General features: G+C 46.7%; 1 protein-coding gene across 1 annotated transcript in view; it reads left to right on the top strand.

Moving 5' to 3' along the window:
• POU2F3 (POU class 2 homeobox 3) overlaps positions 1-16,711 on the top strand; it is a 66,884-nt gene that overhangs the window by 1,571 nt on the left and 48,602 nt on the right. Inside the window, exons 2-4 of the mRNA XM_074936527.1 lie at positions 216-280; positions 12,768-12,821; positions 13,614-13,682. Of these exons, the coding sequence (XP_074792628.1) occupies positions 216-280; positions 12,768-12,821; positions 13,614-13,682 (188 nt within the window). The remainder of the gene's footprint in view (positions 1-215; positions 281-12,767; positions 12,822-13,613; positions 13,683-16,711) is intronic.

Genomic DNA, 16,711 nt, shown 5'->3' with positions numbered 1-16,711 from the left:
CTCCCACCATCTTGCCCCTCACTGCTCTGAAGGGTCATGCCCCACGGGGGGCGGGGGGGCGGGGAGGGAGAGGGGTGCGCTGCCTGGCCGTCATTGGATGATGGACTCACTCTCTGATCTTGCTGGAGAGAAATTCTCCCTCCTGTTGGAGATCCCTGTGCTGCTCAGTCTTTCCCTCTCCAGACCAGTGGCCCAGGCTTCGACTGATGATCCAGAGCTGCAAAGCACCCAGCCGTGCTACTGACTGAGTGTGTGAGAGATCAGTGGGCTGCGCTTACGGGTGAGTGCTTCCCCCATAACTGTGTGAGATCACAGCTCCCTGACCAAATACAGGGACACCCCATCCACTCTGCCAGGATCTGAGAGGCCTTTATCCGCCTGAGGCTGGCGTTCAGGCCCTCAGGCTGCTGTACCACAGTCAATGACTGTCTCAGTTCCTGCAGCAAGGCACACAGCTGTTTTCACCACCCTCTGGTGGGCCTTAGTGCTGGGGCTTGGTAGGTAAGTGAAGAAGGAAACTGACTTTAAACCACTTTGGTTTCGACAACGTATTTGTCTGCCCTGTGTTCTGATCTGGAATCGATGGGGTTTCAGGAATCTATGCTATCCTCTCTGTTAACAAAAGTTTGGGCTGTCCCCTGAGGCGGGCTATGTACCCAGAGACCATTAGATCTTCCAAAAGAGCTGCTTGGAAGTCTTCCTGCACTGCTATGCTCCAGGGGGTGGAAACCAGCAGAGGCTAGATCTCAGCTCTGGTAAATTAGCATAGCTCCCCTGAAATCTGTTCACCTCCCAGCTTGGGAAGCTGACTCGCTGGTTTACCTAAAGGCTTTTGCTGTCTCCTTTAGTTAGACAAGAGGAGCAAGGGGCTTGCAGTGTGGCTTTGGAAGTCTCCACAAGAGTGTGCTGCTGGCCTGAATTTCCCCAACACTTCTGTTGCTTTGTGCATTGAGAATTAGGAAGACATTTGTGCAGCTGAAGGAAGAATCTTCTTCAGCTGGGGAGAACGTTTGTGGTAATAAATTTCCCAGTTAAGAGAATTCAGTCAGTGCAACCTGAAGCTAAACCCCATGCACTAAAGACTTTTTTTCTCTTCACTTTCCAAATTAAAAAGATACTTACCAATCTTTGCAAGATCTCTTGCTACTTCCATAAGAATGGGAATAATGCATCCAGTAGAGGAATAAATTTCATTTGGCACAAATATTTTCTTTACAAAGTACTGCACAATCCACCTGTAGAGTCAACATTACTGAAAGGCAGCTGGCACACCGCAAGCTGTGTAAGGATATTTTGGCTCAGAATAATAGGATAAATCCATGCTCTCAGGAAAAGCATCAGGATATCTTTAACGTTCATGCAAATCTGACCTGGGGGCTTGGGTTTAAGGTCCTGTGTGAAAGGCCATGCTCTGTAAATCAAGTGTTATCCCAGGGGGTTTATCCAAAGGAGGAATAGATGTTGGTGGGTGGAGAGAAAAAAGCACAAGTAATGATGAGTGTGGATAGGTCGTTCACAAAGGTCTTAATTTAATGCAGATGTAATTCACCCAGTGCTTTCCCCTGCCCTGTTTTACCCAAAATCAACAAACGTTCTTTTAAAGAGTGTTTTTTATTAGGGTCACGAGCGGATAATATAAACTATTAAGCACATTACATAGCAAAGGTTAGGTTGCAATAGCTTAAACTAATCCAATCCCACTTTGAAATGGGAGTAGGTTAAAACCACTAGGGGCCTTTTAGTGTGGCAGGGTCCACACAGTGTGGGGTAGATTCACACCTAGCTTGCCACAAACTAAATGTTCATGCAGACAAGTTCAAGAAGGTTCCAAACTTTCCAAAGTGGCCATTGCTCTCACTTGCTCCCGCTTGGGTAGGGAGTTGAGGGCCCAGCTTGCATCTTGACTTTCAGCAGTGCTACGCATCACAACTCCACCTGAAATCAATAAGAACTACCAGTGCTCAGCAGCTCTTAAAATCAGCATCTCAAGTTTGGGCCCTGGGAAACTGAGGCACCAAAAATCACTGGCTACTTGTGACAGTGTTGGCCATGGACTTTACTAAGGGTGAAACCAACTCGAAATCATTCTAACTGCCTGAATAAGGAAAAGGAATTATATCCACGCTCTTCTTCATAGAATCATATGGTTTTAAAGTCAGAGGGAACTATTATTACCATCTAGTCTGAGTATTTTTGTAATTATCCTGTAGAATTCTATAGCAGGGATATAATTCTTAATTTAATGGTGTGGAAAGGCTATGAAATACTATAGAAAAGCTATCCTTTTCTAGTAGAAAATGGAGTTTTTTCATAATGAAAAATGAAATTGGAGTAAGTCCAGCTAGAAGCATGTGGTGGCAACACTCGAGTTAGACTGTATTCTGGTGCTGCGTTCAGCCCCAGAGGTGGCTGCATGCATATGGAGTAAAGGATCGAGGAAGAGAGCGTCAGAACTGAGCCCACCCCTTAGGAGCTAATGGCTGGGTGTCCAGCAACGGGGAGCTCCCGACAAAAACTCTTGGTATCAAGGGGGGGAAGGCTGTACGTGTAACCCATTGGCCAGCATGTGCGGTGTCCCCCTCTGTGCCCAATCCACACAGAATACAAGTCGGGAGCAGCTCCCAGCTGTAAGGACTAGTGCTTTTCGTTCAGGAGGTCCCTGGTGTCGGCTGAGATGTGGGGGTGCATCACACATGTTGTATGGGCGTCCCTGATAGCTATGGAGCAGCCTGATCGTGCCCTCTCTGATGTGGGCAAAGCTCCCATCCTAGCTAATGGGAGCAGGAAGGGTTCCTCCCCTTTGAAATTGGCCCATGAATACCTAAATATGGATCTGAGCCTCCCTTCAGCCCCCCCCAGCTTTGAAAAGGTTCATAGAATTCTTCCATCCTCCCCCACCCTGACTTCCCCTCTGCTTTTCACCCTTCATCTCTCTGCCCTGTTTTTCTCTCTGTTGGCTGTTTCTCTCCTCCGCTAGGGATTCCCGCACCGTCCCATCCTTTCCCCGGTTTCTCCCGGCTGGAGAATCTGACTCAGGCTCTCAAACCCAGGGGGCTTGGCGGTTGGGCAAAATGATCCCGCCTATCCCCAGAAGAAACCTGTATTTCCAGGGAGCAGGAAGTGTGGAGTGGGAAAGCAGAGTGCTCCAGAATGTGGTCTAGGAGAGAGAAATGGATGTGTGATAGCTTGCACCTGGCAGCTCCTGAGAGCTCGTAAACACTTTTCAGGATGGATTCCCGGCATGAGGCCTGGTCAGATCTGAGCTCAGACATTCAGCTACAAAGAGTGAGAGCACTTAGATCAGAAGACCTAGGTTAGGGAGTGGTGCCAGCGTGGGTGGAAAGGAGAGGAGACCACAGACAATTATGGGAGCAAATATCACTCTGAGGGCGCTCTACACTCCAGAGTGAGATCGACATATGGCACTTTTTGTCAGCCTAACTGTAAGGGTCTATGCTAAAATGTCGCTCCCGCCAATGTCACTCGCCCTCTACACCGACTTAATAACGCCACCTCTGCGAGAGGCGTGGTACTTAGGTCAATGTGGTTACGTCGACGCAGCGTCCATGTAGACACTGCGTTGCTTACATCAACTCTTGCTGCCTTTTAGAAACCGTCCCATGATGCCCCGCGCTGGCAGTTAAATCAGTGCAAGCGCTCCTGGTGAGGACATGCACTGCCGACACGAGGAGCGTAGTGTGGACGTGTAAAACCGATTCAGTGATGGCGGTGGCTGTACATTGACATAACTTAATTTTGTAGTGTAGGCTTGCCCGGAAGTGGAGTTCAGGGTGGCTTCATGGCGGGACTCCCAGCTCCCTGAAATCCCAAATTTGAGAGCTGAGCGGGTGACCCTCTAAGCCTGCTGTGGTCCTTTAACAGACACTGAGGGGTGTGTGTGAAATCTCTGAGTGTTGTGGGCCCACCCAGGTTGCCGAGTGATTGGGTGCCAGCCCACACAGAACACATCGGGGTCCTGATTCTGCTCTCTGTTATCCGACTTAAATGTGGAGTGACTCCGCTTGAGTCAATGGTGTCACATCAGCGGGGATCTGGTGTCGGCAAGAGAAGGATCTGGGCCTTGTGAGGTCACCCAACAAACGTGGTTCTATCTTTCCGCTCTCCTGGTGTAAGTACCTCCATGGATGGTGGGGGTAGGAAGAAGGGTATTGGCCTCATAGAGAGGCAGCAAGGCCTACTGGACAGAGCACAGGTCTGGCAGACAGGAATTCCTGAGTTCTGACCATGACTCCACCTCAGCTGTTTGGGAAAGTCACCTCATCTCTCTGTGTCCCCCTTTCCCCATTGTACAGATGGGTATCATGCAGGTTCACGCGTTAATTACCCTGGTTCTGCAGGGTTAATTTAATTACCCTGGTCCGGCAATCGGGTCCGCCTGGGAGGACCCCATGCCCACACGGATCCCCATGGGGTACAGGACTGCACCCCATGGGGTACAGGACTGCACCCCCTGGATCCAATGGTGGGAGTGGGGACCAACGTCTGTTCAGGGCTTAGAAGATCAAAAACCTTATCTAAGGGCTGAGCAGCAGTGTAGGCAGAATCCTGGCTCTCGGTCCTTTGATGGCCTCCATCCAGCAAGCCCAGGCAGGTGTCTTGGCCTTTCTTGTCTGCACTGAGGTATGCGGGAGCCCACCTCATTTCCTATGGGGATCTAGGGCTCTCTGATGGCGAAGTCTCAGCAAAGCCCCTTCTTTTGCAGGCTTGGCAGTGGAAGGGAGGCAGGTGCTCCGAGATGTGGACGCGGCGCTGAGCACATAGAGATGGCTGCCTCCTTTTCCCGAGCACCCCACCCCCTGTTTAGTGCTGCAGGGGTTCAACAGTTCCAGAGTTACTAATATGCAAATCCTGGCGTTTTGCATGGGCTGCATGCCAGGCTCTCGGAGCAGCAGCATGCTGCCAAGCAGGAGGGCGGGGGGGCGTGGCCACAAGGGCACAGCATGCTCACCTGGCTCAGTGTGTCGCCGGGCAATGCAGGTGTAGCTGCTTTGGAGCTGACTTGAGCCCGGCTTCAGAGGTGGGGGCAAACTGGCAGCCCCACAGGCCAGTGTGGGGCTGGCTGCAGGAGGCTGGGCGCGCTGTGGATTCTGTCCCACCAGCAGGATGGTGAATCTGGATTCTGTGCACACGGGTAAGAGGGAGGGAGGGAGGATGGTCTCTGGGGTAACCCAGCAGGAAGCAGAGGTTTTGGAGTCAGGTTGGGGGTGGCCTGGGATTCCACTGAATCAGGTCCCCTGCCATGTTGAGGCAGGTGGTGGTGCTGAGGATGGGCATGCCATGAGTTAGCAGCTCCGAGGGGTTATAGGTGCGGGGGCTGTTGAAGGATGCGGGGGTCAGGTTTGGTTGCTGAGAGTTGAAGAGAGAGAAAAGGGGGCAGAGACGACAGAAGGAATGGGGGGGACTGGGGGAGAGGGAGGTGTTTGGGTGGATGGGGCTGGGGCAAATGATGACGGGAGTCATTGAGGGGAAAGGAAACTAGCAGGGATTGTCAGGCAAAAGCCTGACTGGCTGAGGTGGGCGTGCTGGGGCTCACGTGCATGTCTCCACTGCAGAGCTCCTCTGCAGTTAGCCTAGCTGCAGAGAGGGTGGCTGCTCTGAGGGGTTGTCTACACTTGAAATGTTACAGCAGTGCTGCCCTCGCACCTCAGTGTGAAGACACCCACTATGGCAGGGGTTCTCAAACTGGGGGTCGGGACCTCTCGGGGGGTCACAAAGTTATTACATGGGGGGGGGTCGCGAGCTGTCAGCCTCCACCCCAAACCCCGCTTTGCCTCCAGCATTTATAATGGTGTTAAATATACGTGTTTAATTTATCAGGGGCGGGGGGTTGCGCTCAGAGGCTTGCTTTGTGAAAGGGGTCACCAGTACAAAAGTTTGAGAACCCCTGACCTATGGGGACAGGAGGGATTCTTCCACTGCTGTCGCTAGCACTGTCTGGGCCGTGCGGTGGGTCACTCGGGAGCGTGCGTTTTTCAGACACAGCCGGCTTGGCTTAACTTCTGAGCGTAGACCTGGGAAATAACCCTCCAGCCGCACAGCATGGCTGTGTTAGCAGCTGAGGCATTGTGCTCACTTGAGCTGCAGCCTGTCCCCCACCGACAGGCCAGCCAGCTCACATTAGAAGCGCCACTGTATTCGAGTTTAGGGGCTTTTGTGTGTGGACAGGACTCGAGTTAGGGGCAACGCTCAAGTTAACTCTACAGGGAAGACAAGCCCCTAGAGATCCGGCAGGACGTATGCCTGCTGGAGTACACGCAGGCATATGTCCGTGTCTACATATGTGCTGGTGTATATAATCTGGGGATGCATTTCTTTGCTGGTGTGGAGAGCTGCGTGCATCCGGGCGTAGGCTAGTGTCTGCATCCGAGCGTAGGCATCTTTGGGTCAGTCCATTGTGCAGCTATCAGCATGGGACACTTCAGTGTGTATCTCTGTGGGTGTAAACACACACACACACCCCCGACCCCCCCGGTGACAGGAGATTGCTAAACCCACTGCTGTGCACTGTGACACTGCTGTGAGAGTACCTGGGCTGGGGGTGTCATTTTAAACACAGGGGTTTATGAGAGCAGGAGGGAAACAGAGTTCAGTGAACCGGCTCTGCCCAGGGAGGGACAGAAGTCGTGGTAGAAGGGGGAGCAGCTCCATCAAAGTCATTTGCTTTTCACACAGGCTGGATTGGGCCTGATACGTTTGATCAGGGCAGGCTTCTCCCACTCTAAACCCTCTCATGCTCTTGGGGTAAGGCTGAGCACCCTGCCCAGTCCTCGGGGCCAGATGTTTACAAGGTGGCCATGGATTTTTGGGCTCCCACGATGGGCCCGATTTTCAAAATGGTGTCAGTGGGAGCAGACAGTGCTCAGCAGCACCTTTGAAAATCAGGCCCAAGGTGTTTCACATGCACCCAAAAGTGAAGGCCCTCAAAAATCTGTGGCCTGTCTACACACACACACACACGCATACACGCCTTCTCCGTGCTATGATTAAAAAGAATTTTTCTGTACATTGCGAACGTTCCACGGACCCTGTCCCAGAACTGCAATGAAATGTTGCATGCACCAGTCAGGGTCCCCAGCCTTCAGAGGGTGGCAGGAGACCCCCCCTGCTCATTTCTCTCATCACAGAGAGCAGGGCGGATTTGGCTGCAGACAATAGAAGGTGGATTCTTTATTGAGGTGGCTGGCCACAGACCTGACCCTGTGGTTCTCTCGGGCTCCCAGACAACTATCTGAAATCTGAGTGGCTTCGTGTTACCTCACCGGAGTTCCTTAAGTCCTGGGAGTGGAAGGGACTGCTGGCTCCATCACATCACTCTCTGCTTTTGAATCAGGAATGCTGTGGTGTTGTGGATGCTGCTGGTTGCTCAGACAGCCCCCGCTTGACCAAAAACCTTGATGGAGGAAGTTAAAAGCAAACTGCCCCAAAGCCCATTTAAGTCACTAAAAAGACTCCCATTCATTTCAATGTACTTTGAACCAGTCTCTGAGATTTCACCTCCCAAGAGCTAAAGTTTGAGGTTCTTTTTTTCTCCAGAGTAATGGATGAAGATTCAGGGACCTGAAATAAAGCAGGGACCCCTGTTGTCCTTACACGCTGCACTGGCCCTTGAGCTATTTGAATGTTGCAATTAAAACACCCAAATCCAGTCTCATATGTCAGCAATAAGTGAGGGAGGAAATGGATTTTTTCCAAATAACAAGAGCGTTGACATTCAGGCTAAATATACTGGGCCAGAACCTCAGCTGGTGTAAATCAGCAAAACTTATTGACTTCACTGATTTATACCTGTTGAGGATCTGACCCACAATCTGCGGGTGATCTAAAGATCTTTAAAAAGTATTGTTTTGATTTTAAAATCAAATCCCCAGCCAGTCTCATTTAACCCAAATAGTTAGGTTTTTGTAAGACTTTAAAAAAAAAAATCTATGATCTATAGAAATGTCTCAATGACTTGTTAAATTCCAATGAAAACTGTTTGTTTTTGTCTGGATGGAAACCTTTCCTCTTATGGTTTGCAGCCTAAACTCTGCAAACTGTTGGGAAGGAAAGACAGCAGGTGAAAGTGGTTACATACAGAAGTAAAACTGACTAATAGAGCTGGGCAGGGAACTGGTTTCCCATCTCTCAACCATTTTTTTTAGATTTTGAAAAAATTTCCTCTCCAGAATCTGGACAAAAAAGCTGAAATCTCAAAAATATCCAGATATTGAGAAATGTTTTGGTTTCGGTTACCTGAAACGTGGATGTCAAAACGTTTTGGTTTGATTTTGACCATTTAAAAAATAATTAAAACTATTAGCTTAAATTTCAAAATACAAAGAACCCTAAGCCTGGATTTTTTTCCACTTAGAATGCTTTGACAACTTCAAAACTCTTCGGGGAAAAAAAAAATTTGTAATTGAAAAATTCATCAGACATGAGCCTTTCCACCAAAACGTTTTGTCAGACAATTCCCAACCAGCTCCACTGATTTGGCTAGTTTCGTTGTCCAACCAAATTCCCTGCTGGCGTAACTGCCTTGAAATCAGTAGACTTCCACCAACTGAGAAATGTCTTTGCCATTTATGATAGGAAGGGTGTTCAATGTTTTTAAATATTTTTTGTCATCCGCGGCCAATGTTTTCTCTTTGGGCGGGGGTGGAGTATGTACTAAAGGCAGGGTTCTAAAGCCATATGTAGGCACCTCAATAAATAAGGTTGGGCCAATTCTCAGTGGTACTGAACCTTTGCAAGTCCCATTGACTTTAGAGCAAGTTGTGGGTGCTCAGCACCTGCCATGCTCCCCAAGGGCACCAGAGTTGTAAGGCCCCTCACCGCTACTTGCCTCTAACATGAAGCAGTCTTATCTTTGCCCACTGTAGCTCAGCTCCCTGAAACCAGCAGCCTCTGGCCACACAAGCACTGCCTTCCAGGTCCCCGCAGGCCTCCCCCCGTCTCTTTTCAGCTAATGATAGGTGCATACCATCCCATGAGTGCTCGGAGCGCTCCCTGCGGTGGCCAGCCCCTGTCACTGGCCACTCACAGAAATTACCAGGTAAGCTGTGCCTGAAGGAGCAGTGTGACTGGCACAGCTCGGGATCAGGTCCTTTATAATGTCTCAGCACTGGCCTATATTTATAGTGAAACAATCGTAAATGTATTACTAAAAGTTAAGATTTAAGAGTTCGAGTGAGTAAAGATTATAAGTGGAAACAGAAATAGTTGCACAGGCAAAATGCAATCCTAGGTCTACGCTTATGAGTGATTTCCTTTCCTGTATAACAAAGTAGATTTTTCTCCCAAGGAGTCATTCTTCAACCGAGCTGCTAGTTTTCAGTCAACACCAGGATCCAAGCATTCATGAACATCCCAGGCCCGTCGAGAGGTTTCCCCAATGCCTGAATCCCAAAACGTGTTACTTGTCGCCCAGTTCTAGCCCACTGAACCTTTGAAGTGCACCATCAGATAAGACACTTCTCCCCCTTGCTTGTCTGTTCCTGTTAGTTACGCGTCTTGCTGGTCTTTATTAGCATGCAGTTCAAACTGCAATTGCAGGCCCGTTGTGAAGTAGTACAATGCTTCATTTACGTGTCAGCGAGCTAGATGGACAAAGTCTTGGTCTGAGACCGAACCTGTCTCTGCTGGAGACACCTACCGCGATGCAGACTCTCCGGATATATTTTTCAGTACTTACACTCAACTCCTTGAATAGAAGCCGTACGCCCGTCACGTAATTGATATTAATGATCAGCATAAGCTTCGCTTTCATTTAAGGTCTTACCTAACACTCTTTATGGATAAATACTCTGACAGCCATGGGTTAAGTACAGTGAGTTTGTCAGGCCTGATAGGAGTTCGTTTTATAGTCCAGTGAACCTGTTGGCATTGAGTGGTTCAGAGGATCACAACATCTTTGAAAATCAGCCTGCTATCATTTAGGTGCCTAAATATGGGAGTAGTAGCCTACCTTTAGCTCCTCGGTTTGAAAATATTGCCCTGATATATGATCAGATTTGGGAAAACATTTGGCTTGTTTGTTTGTACGGGTTTTAATTTGCAGGGGGTGGGAGGTGTATGGTGTTTATTTGCTTTTTGTGTTGACAATGGATGGAATTTTCAAAGGCGTCTGTGTGAATTAGAGAGGCAAGGCAGGTAAGGCAAAATATCTTTTATTGGACCAACTTCTGTTGGTGAGGTGCCTATGTGAATTCGGTGCTTATGTGCATTGGGAAATTCCGTAGGCTCCATTTGCAAATGTCAGCCAATATAACTTTTTGCTTAATAGTGCCTCTTTAAGCCAAAGGCCAGATCTACCCTTGGTAAAATGAGCTGACAGGTTTTGGGGTTTTTTTTAAATGACATTGTGATACTAAAGAGACAAGATGGATGAGGTAATACCAGTCCAATAAAAGCTATTTCCTCACCCATCTTGTGTGTCTAATATTCCGGGACCAACACGGCTGCAACAACACTGCTTATCGTTATAGAAGTAAAACTGGACTCCGTCATACCGTCAAAAAGAGTGTTTGCTAGTATAGCTTATTTTATTTGTAGAACTGATATAAACTATAACGGCAAAAGCACTATGCAGAGAAGCTGCCTCTCCACAAAGAGGATTTGCTGGGAGACCTATATCCAGTCAGCAAACCTTTTCTCATGTGGAGTATACCACAGTGACTGCCTTTAACTCAGGACATCCCAGCAGGCAAGGGCTTTAAAACAGATCCACATCATTATTTTCCCCATTTATTTTGATTGCCCTGCTTATTCTGTGTGAAATGTCCTAGCTAGCAAAGCTGTAGTGGAAACACGAAACTGTAGGAAGATTATGAATTTAAATTGGCTTCCAGTCCAGCCGCAGACTTTATCTGGAGGAATTGATTGTCTGCTGCAAGTTTATTGATGTGTCTGTTTTATCATGCAGGCTAAATGTCACATGTTTATTAGGAGGGCTCTTAAGCTGTAAATAAACAGGTGTTTCCTTTAGCACAGAGCAGCCTGGCAAATCCTTAGCCATCTACACATGGGTTTATTTCTCGCCAGCTTTAAGGGAATGCTCCAAGGATGTCAGCAGCAGCATCATTTCCAAAAATCAGGAGCCAGCTTCCCCCAAAAATTATGAGATTGTCTTAAAAATCATAAGATTAAAGAAAAAAATTGGGGGGGGGCTTTATTTGCTTTTTGCTGTTTGAGCCTGTGAGGGGGGTCACATTTTCTGCTTCTCAACCACAAGGGCTAGAAATGTACTTACTTGAGTCTCGTAAAACGACCTGACTCCAGGAGCTGGGGCTTTAACAGAAGCAGCAAATATCACAAAGCTGGCAAGAAAACCATGAGAGTTGGCAGCCCTGCAGCTGGGACCAACCATCTCCACCCAAAAAATTACAACAGAGGGCCTGAATCCTCTCTCCCGCTGGTGTAAATAAGGAGTAACTCTCCTAAAACCAAGGGAGTTATATTGCTGCAAACAAAATCCGAATCCACAGTCCAGATCAGTGGTTTTCAATCCATGGTCCACGGACCCTTGGGGTCCACAGACTGTCTAAGAGCTCCAAAGGAGTCCACAGCTCCATTCAAAACTTTTTAGGTGTCCGCAAAAAGGTTGAACACCACTGTCCTGGATACTCAAGAAATACTAGGCATTTTTGGGGGGGGGGGGGGGGGGTTAACTGTTTTTAAATGGCGTTTTTGTCCAAATGGAAATTTCCATGTTGGTTTTGTATTAATGGGCGTGGGGATGGAGGTTGTTGCAAAAACCTTTTTTTGCTTGTTTGTTTTTAGTTTTGGGAGCTTTTTTATTTTTGTTTTGTTGAAACCCCAAAAACTTTTGGGAAAAAAAAATTTTTTTTGACAAAACAAAAATCTGTTTTTGTTTTTTTGTCAGTAGGTTTCATGGGAATAAAAATCACTTCTCAACTAGCTGTCACCTCAGTCTCAGCCTGGGACTCTGAGCAGGACGGCAGTACAATTGGTTATATTCTTATTCTTATTATTGCCTAAAGACCCCAACCAAAATCCAGGCCCCAGTGGAGTTTTGGTAAGAAAGAAACCCTTTTCACTGACTTTTTAATTTTTATTCCGGTAGAAAACAGCTTAAAAAGTGAGGGTGTTACTTTTCTCCTCCACCAAAATGAAACCTAATTTTCCATTTTGAAACCTTTTGTTGGCCATGAAAAATGTTGACCACAATAAAAAAAAAAAAAAACAAACAAACTTTAATTTGGTCAAAAAAAGGCATTTTCTATTGAAAAACAAAAAGCTTCACTGGAATATTGCCAAGCAACGTTAGCATTAGTAACGATGGGGATTGGATATGAAAACAGTATTAATTTCTTCTCTCTCCTTGCTGCATGAAAATAATTGATTTATGCTTTTAAAAAAGTTTGCCTGATTCAGGCAATGTCTCTTTAAGGGGAAGGTTTCCACCTGCTTCTTTAATCCAGGCCAAACCACTTGAGTGCACACATGTAGCTTGAACATGGTGGTATTATGACCTCATGCAAATCAGCCTATCTCCTCAATGGGGATTGGCTGCTGGAAGCCTATGCAAATTAATCAGTTTGTTGTTCTTCTTTTTTTTTTTATTTGTCCAACTAGGTTGGAAAGAGTTAAAATTCTCCTGGATAGGGAGGGGGGGTCCATGTGAATTTGACTATTGTATTCTTCCTTCTTCAATTGATTCTGTGCTTCGGCTCTTTAATAAGGAGAAGACCTATACGGCAAGTTTGGGCAAAGTTGACTATTTCTCCCCCTTCCCTTTCTTTCAGCTGTCCCTGAAGAAGGTTCTGACCCCAGGCGTGGTGGCAGCTGTCACTTTAAGGGTAAATGTTTGATTTATTAACATAAAAAGGGCTCCGGCAGAAACGCTGGAGTTAGGTGGCAGATTGCTCCGATTGTCTTTGGGACATCACTATGCCATGAAGTGGCATGCTCTGTGTTTTTGGACGTTAAAGAACAAGCATGGGGCTGGGGAGGATGCGGGGGGAGCCATGATCAAGATGAGGGTGAGACGGAGAGAGGCAAATTGAATTGGGGAGGTAACTGGCAGGAGCGAGAGAGACTCCCCTCTAAAGTATTCCCTCTCCTGCTCCATCTCCTCATCACTGTGCGAGCCTCTTTTAGGGCCCATCTTTACTGTATGTTTTGTACAGCACCAGACACATTGTCGTTGCTAAACGAACGATGGGAGAGGGGGAAAGTTGTGGAAAGAAGTCAGGAGAGTCAGTGATTGAGCCCCCAAACTGAGGAGCAATGGTAGAGCCCTTTCTCCCTGGTTAACGCAGTCAAGAAACCAGTGTAATAAACTCTGGGGAAAGGCCAATAAGGAAAGGAGAGCTTGCACCCCGATTGCCACTCTGATGCTGGAAACGTACGATGCAAAAGGTGAGAAGCCCAGTGGTATATTGAGGAGGGGGAAAGGAATGAGGGACATGCGGAGAGCAACAGGAGGGAAAAGGTGTCCTCAGAGCTGATGAATATTCTATGTTGAGGAAGCAAGAATTTGAAAGTCTGATGGCTTATTGTAATTACACATTGATTTGCGTTGTTCAGTGGAAGCCACATGTGCCTGTTGCCTGGGTCTGTTATTAAAATCAGTTGTGCCTTCTTTTCAGCACTCAGGATGAGTGGCGATGTGGCAGACTCCACAGAAGCGCAGAATGAACACGACCAAGTGGAACCAGGTAAGAGACTATCCCAGGACGTGGGGTGCTCGAAGGGGGAGGCGTGCATTGTTGGATGTTGCATTCTGTACTTTGCGTCCGACTCCTCAAACCAGCTTGTGTGTTGGTCAAGAATTCACACTTGGGTAAAGCTGAGCTCACACCCAGATGGGAATGAAAGATCTTTTCTTAATAGCTGTTAACCAGTTCAAAGCTCAGTAATGTTCAACATGATTAAGCACCAAAAGAGACGGGCAGTCAAAGGTTTAATAATGTTAATATAGTCTTGAAGTACCCAACCTTGCACAGATAGCTCTTTATTGCATTTCACGGCCCGTTCAGGAGTCTTTACTCAGACAAAACTCCCAGGGTCACATTCCTCCTTGGTGTATATGTCACTGGAATCAGTAAAGTTACAACAGGGATTAATCTGGCAGTCATTTTACTTCAGTGCTTTGACTTAGGGACAAAGATTCCAAAGAGCTCCGGGTCAGAGTTACAAGTGGCTGGCACTCGCAACTTGGGCCAGGTTTTCAAAAAGGCTTCGCTTCCACAAAATGTGCACCAAAATTTCAAAACGTTCTCAGAACCCAGCAGCACCCGTTGTGATGTAGCCAGATACTCCAAAGATCTCGGTACAACATTACCTATCCAATGTGCAGGGCTCTTTTGCAGCTGAAGTCAGTAAAGAATCCCTGTCTGCATTACAACCAAAACAGAGTTTTAAATGCGAACAACAAAATAATCCTAAACGCATTTTAATAAGACGTGAACTAGCCCTTTATTCAGATATTAGAATTTAGAAGGGCAAAAGTTCTGTTGGGTTAGCCAGGAACGCCTCCTTTAGTTAACGCAAATTTCTGTATAGACGGGCTGGGTTAGAATCCTCACTCCACTGAAGTCAATGTCAAAAGTCCCATTTCAGGATTTCACCCCAGATTTTCAGAAGAACTCAGGGCTAGATTTTTAACACATTGTGTTCCATGCTCACAATGTGGGCCAGATATTCAAAACAGCCCTGAACCCAGTATGCCGCCAGTCTGGCCTGTTATGGTGCCTACACGGATGTTGAACTCTTGTGAAATTCTGGCCCTATATTTCCTGGAAGATAGCAGCAATCTCTTTTTAATTGTTTCAAGCCCGGGGATCTTTAGCTCATTACATGAGTCAAGCTCTCTTTCTAGTATCAGTTCTTTACATAGTGATTGGGCTTGATTTTGATCTGTTGCAGTTGGTTAATTGCAGAGTAATTTTCTACTGAAGTCAGTGGAGTGCCATTGATATAAAACTTGTATAGCTGAGATCAGAATTGGGCTTACTCGATAAAATACGTTCATTTTAAATTAGCTTAGTAACTAGCTGTCTTTAAACCTGAAAATAGATCCTCCTTGTAGTGATGAATTGGAAGTGAAAGTGCGCAGGTAAAGCACCTTTATTTAAAAACATGAATGAATAATTGGAGCTGAATGAATACTGCTTTGAGGGCCTTGAAGCCATGCAGAGAAATACAAATCTGTAAAGATCTTCCATTCAGTGGTGGAGGAAATGCTTCTGTTCTGTCAGAAGAATGAATTGGCTGGTAATTTTTTCAGAGACTCTCTTAATGCAACCTCCGTAGCTGCCTGATGTTCAGGATCTTCAGAAGTGAACAGACTAGGGGGAGACTGTGACAACATGGGAGCAGATACTACACTGAAATTCTAGCTAGTCTAACCAGACAGTTTACTGAACTTCCTCAAAAAAGTTCATTTTATTTTCACTGTTTCACGCTGCCAGGGGAAGACTATTGCAATTCATAATAGTAACCTATTTTGCTTATGAGCTCCAAATGGAGAAATCCCCCTTGAAAGGCTTGTTAATTGAGGGCTGGTTCTCTTCCATTTTTAAAGGATCTAGTAAGTTGGAACAAACCAAACAGCCCCCCAGGAATCTTGCCTCCTCCCAGGAAGAGTTACCAAGCTACAAATATTGTAACTATAAAGAATGGAAAATTACTAGGGCCAGATTTACAAACACCTAGAGATGCAGATAGGTGCCTACTGGGAATTGCATTTATTTTCATTGACTTTTAATGGGAGTTCGGCATCTGGGATTTTCTAAAGTGCCAAAGCAGGTTAGGCACGTATCTGCCTCTTCAAGCACCCAAATACCTCGGTCGATCTGGCTCTAGTTCTAAAAAACACAGCTAAAGGCTCTGATGGGAATTGTCAACAAAATCATAACTCATGACTTTTCCCTGTGTTACCAGAATTGGCTGAAATATGATGACCTATTTTCGCAGAGGGGGGAAAAAACTATTAACTGAGGAATTTGTTTTCATTTCGAAGTATTCCAAATGGACCCATTTTTCGATTTTCTTTTTCAAAATTTCCTCCATATTTTCTATTCCCCGCCCCCAGAAAACAAGTTAGTGAAATTTTTCCTTTACCAAAAACCCCTCCAAAAACCGGTGCTAACTATTTAGCTATAAAAACCCTTTGCATTTTTATTTTGTAAAAAGGCATGACATTTTTGACGCAAGAGGAACCATTCTGACAATGTCGACAGTTTGGGATGAGAAATTATTGTTTAAAAAAAAAGGCCTTTCCTGCCTCCTCCGCCCCAACAACAACAAAAAAGTCTTACAAAATTTCAACCAGCTCAGTGTTACCCCCAGGCACTCGGGTGAGTCTTCAGCTCCCCTTAGTGCTAACGGGAGGTGAGTGTGCTCAGCACCTGACAGCAGTGGGTTTTTAATTGCAGTGTAGACCTACCCTCAGTGCACGAGCTCAACGAAAGGCAGTACATTGTATGTCTCCTTGAGCTGTAAATTATACCTCCAGCTGCAGTGTAAGTGTACTTACCTGAGTCACTCAAGAAGTCTGTGATGGAGCCAAGAGTTATGCCTGGGTCTCCCAAGACCTAGGCTGGCGCCTAGGACCATCCTCCAATGCTTACTTCCAGGAGGAATCCCTCTGACTCCTATGGAGCGCCCTATGCTAACGAGGGCTGTGCTACGTGGTCAACTCACTGGGCCTGGGACTGCCTCTTTCTGCGTGTTTGTACGGCAC

This window comes from Natator depressus, chromosome 22 (assembly GCF_965152275.1).
Source record: "Natator depressus isolate rNatDep1 chromosome 22, rNatDep2.hap1, whole genome shotgun sequence".
Lineage (NCBI taxonomy): Eukaryota > Metazoa > Chordata > Testudines > Cheloniidae > Natator > Natator depressus.
This window is presented reverse-complemented; position numbering and strand designations above follow the sequence as displayed.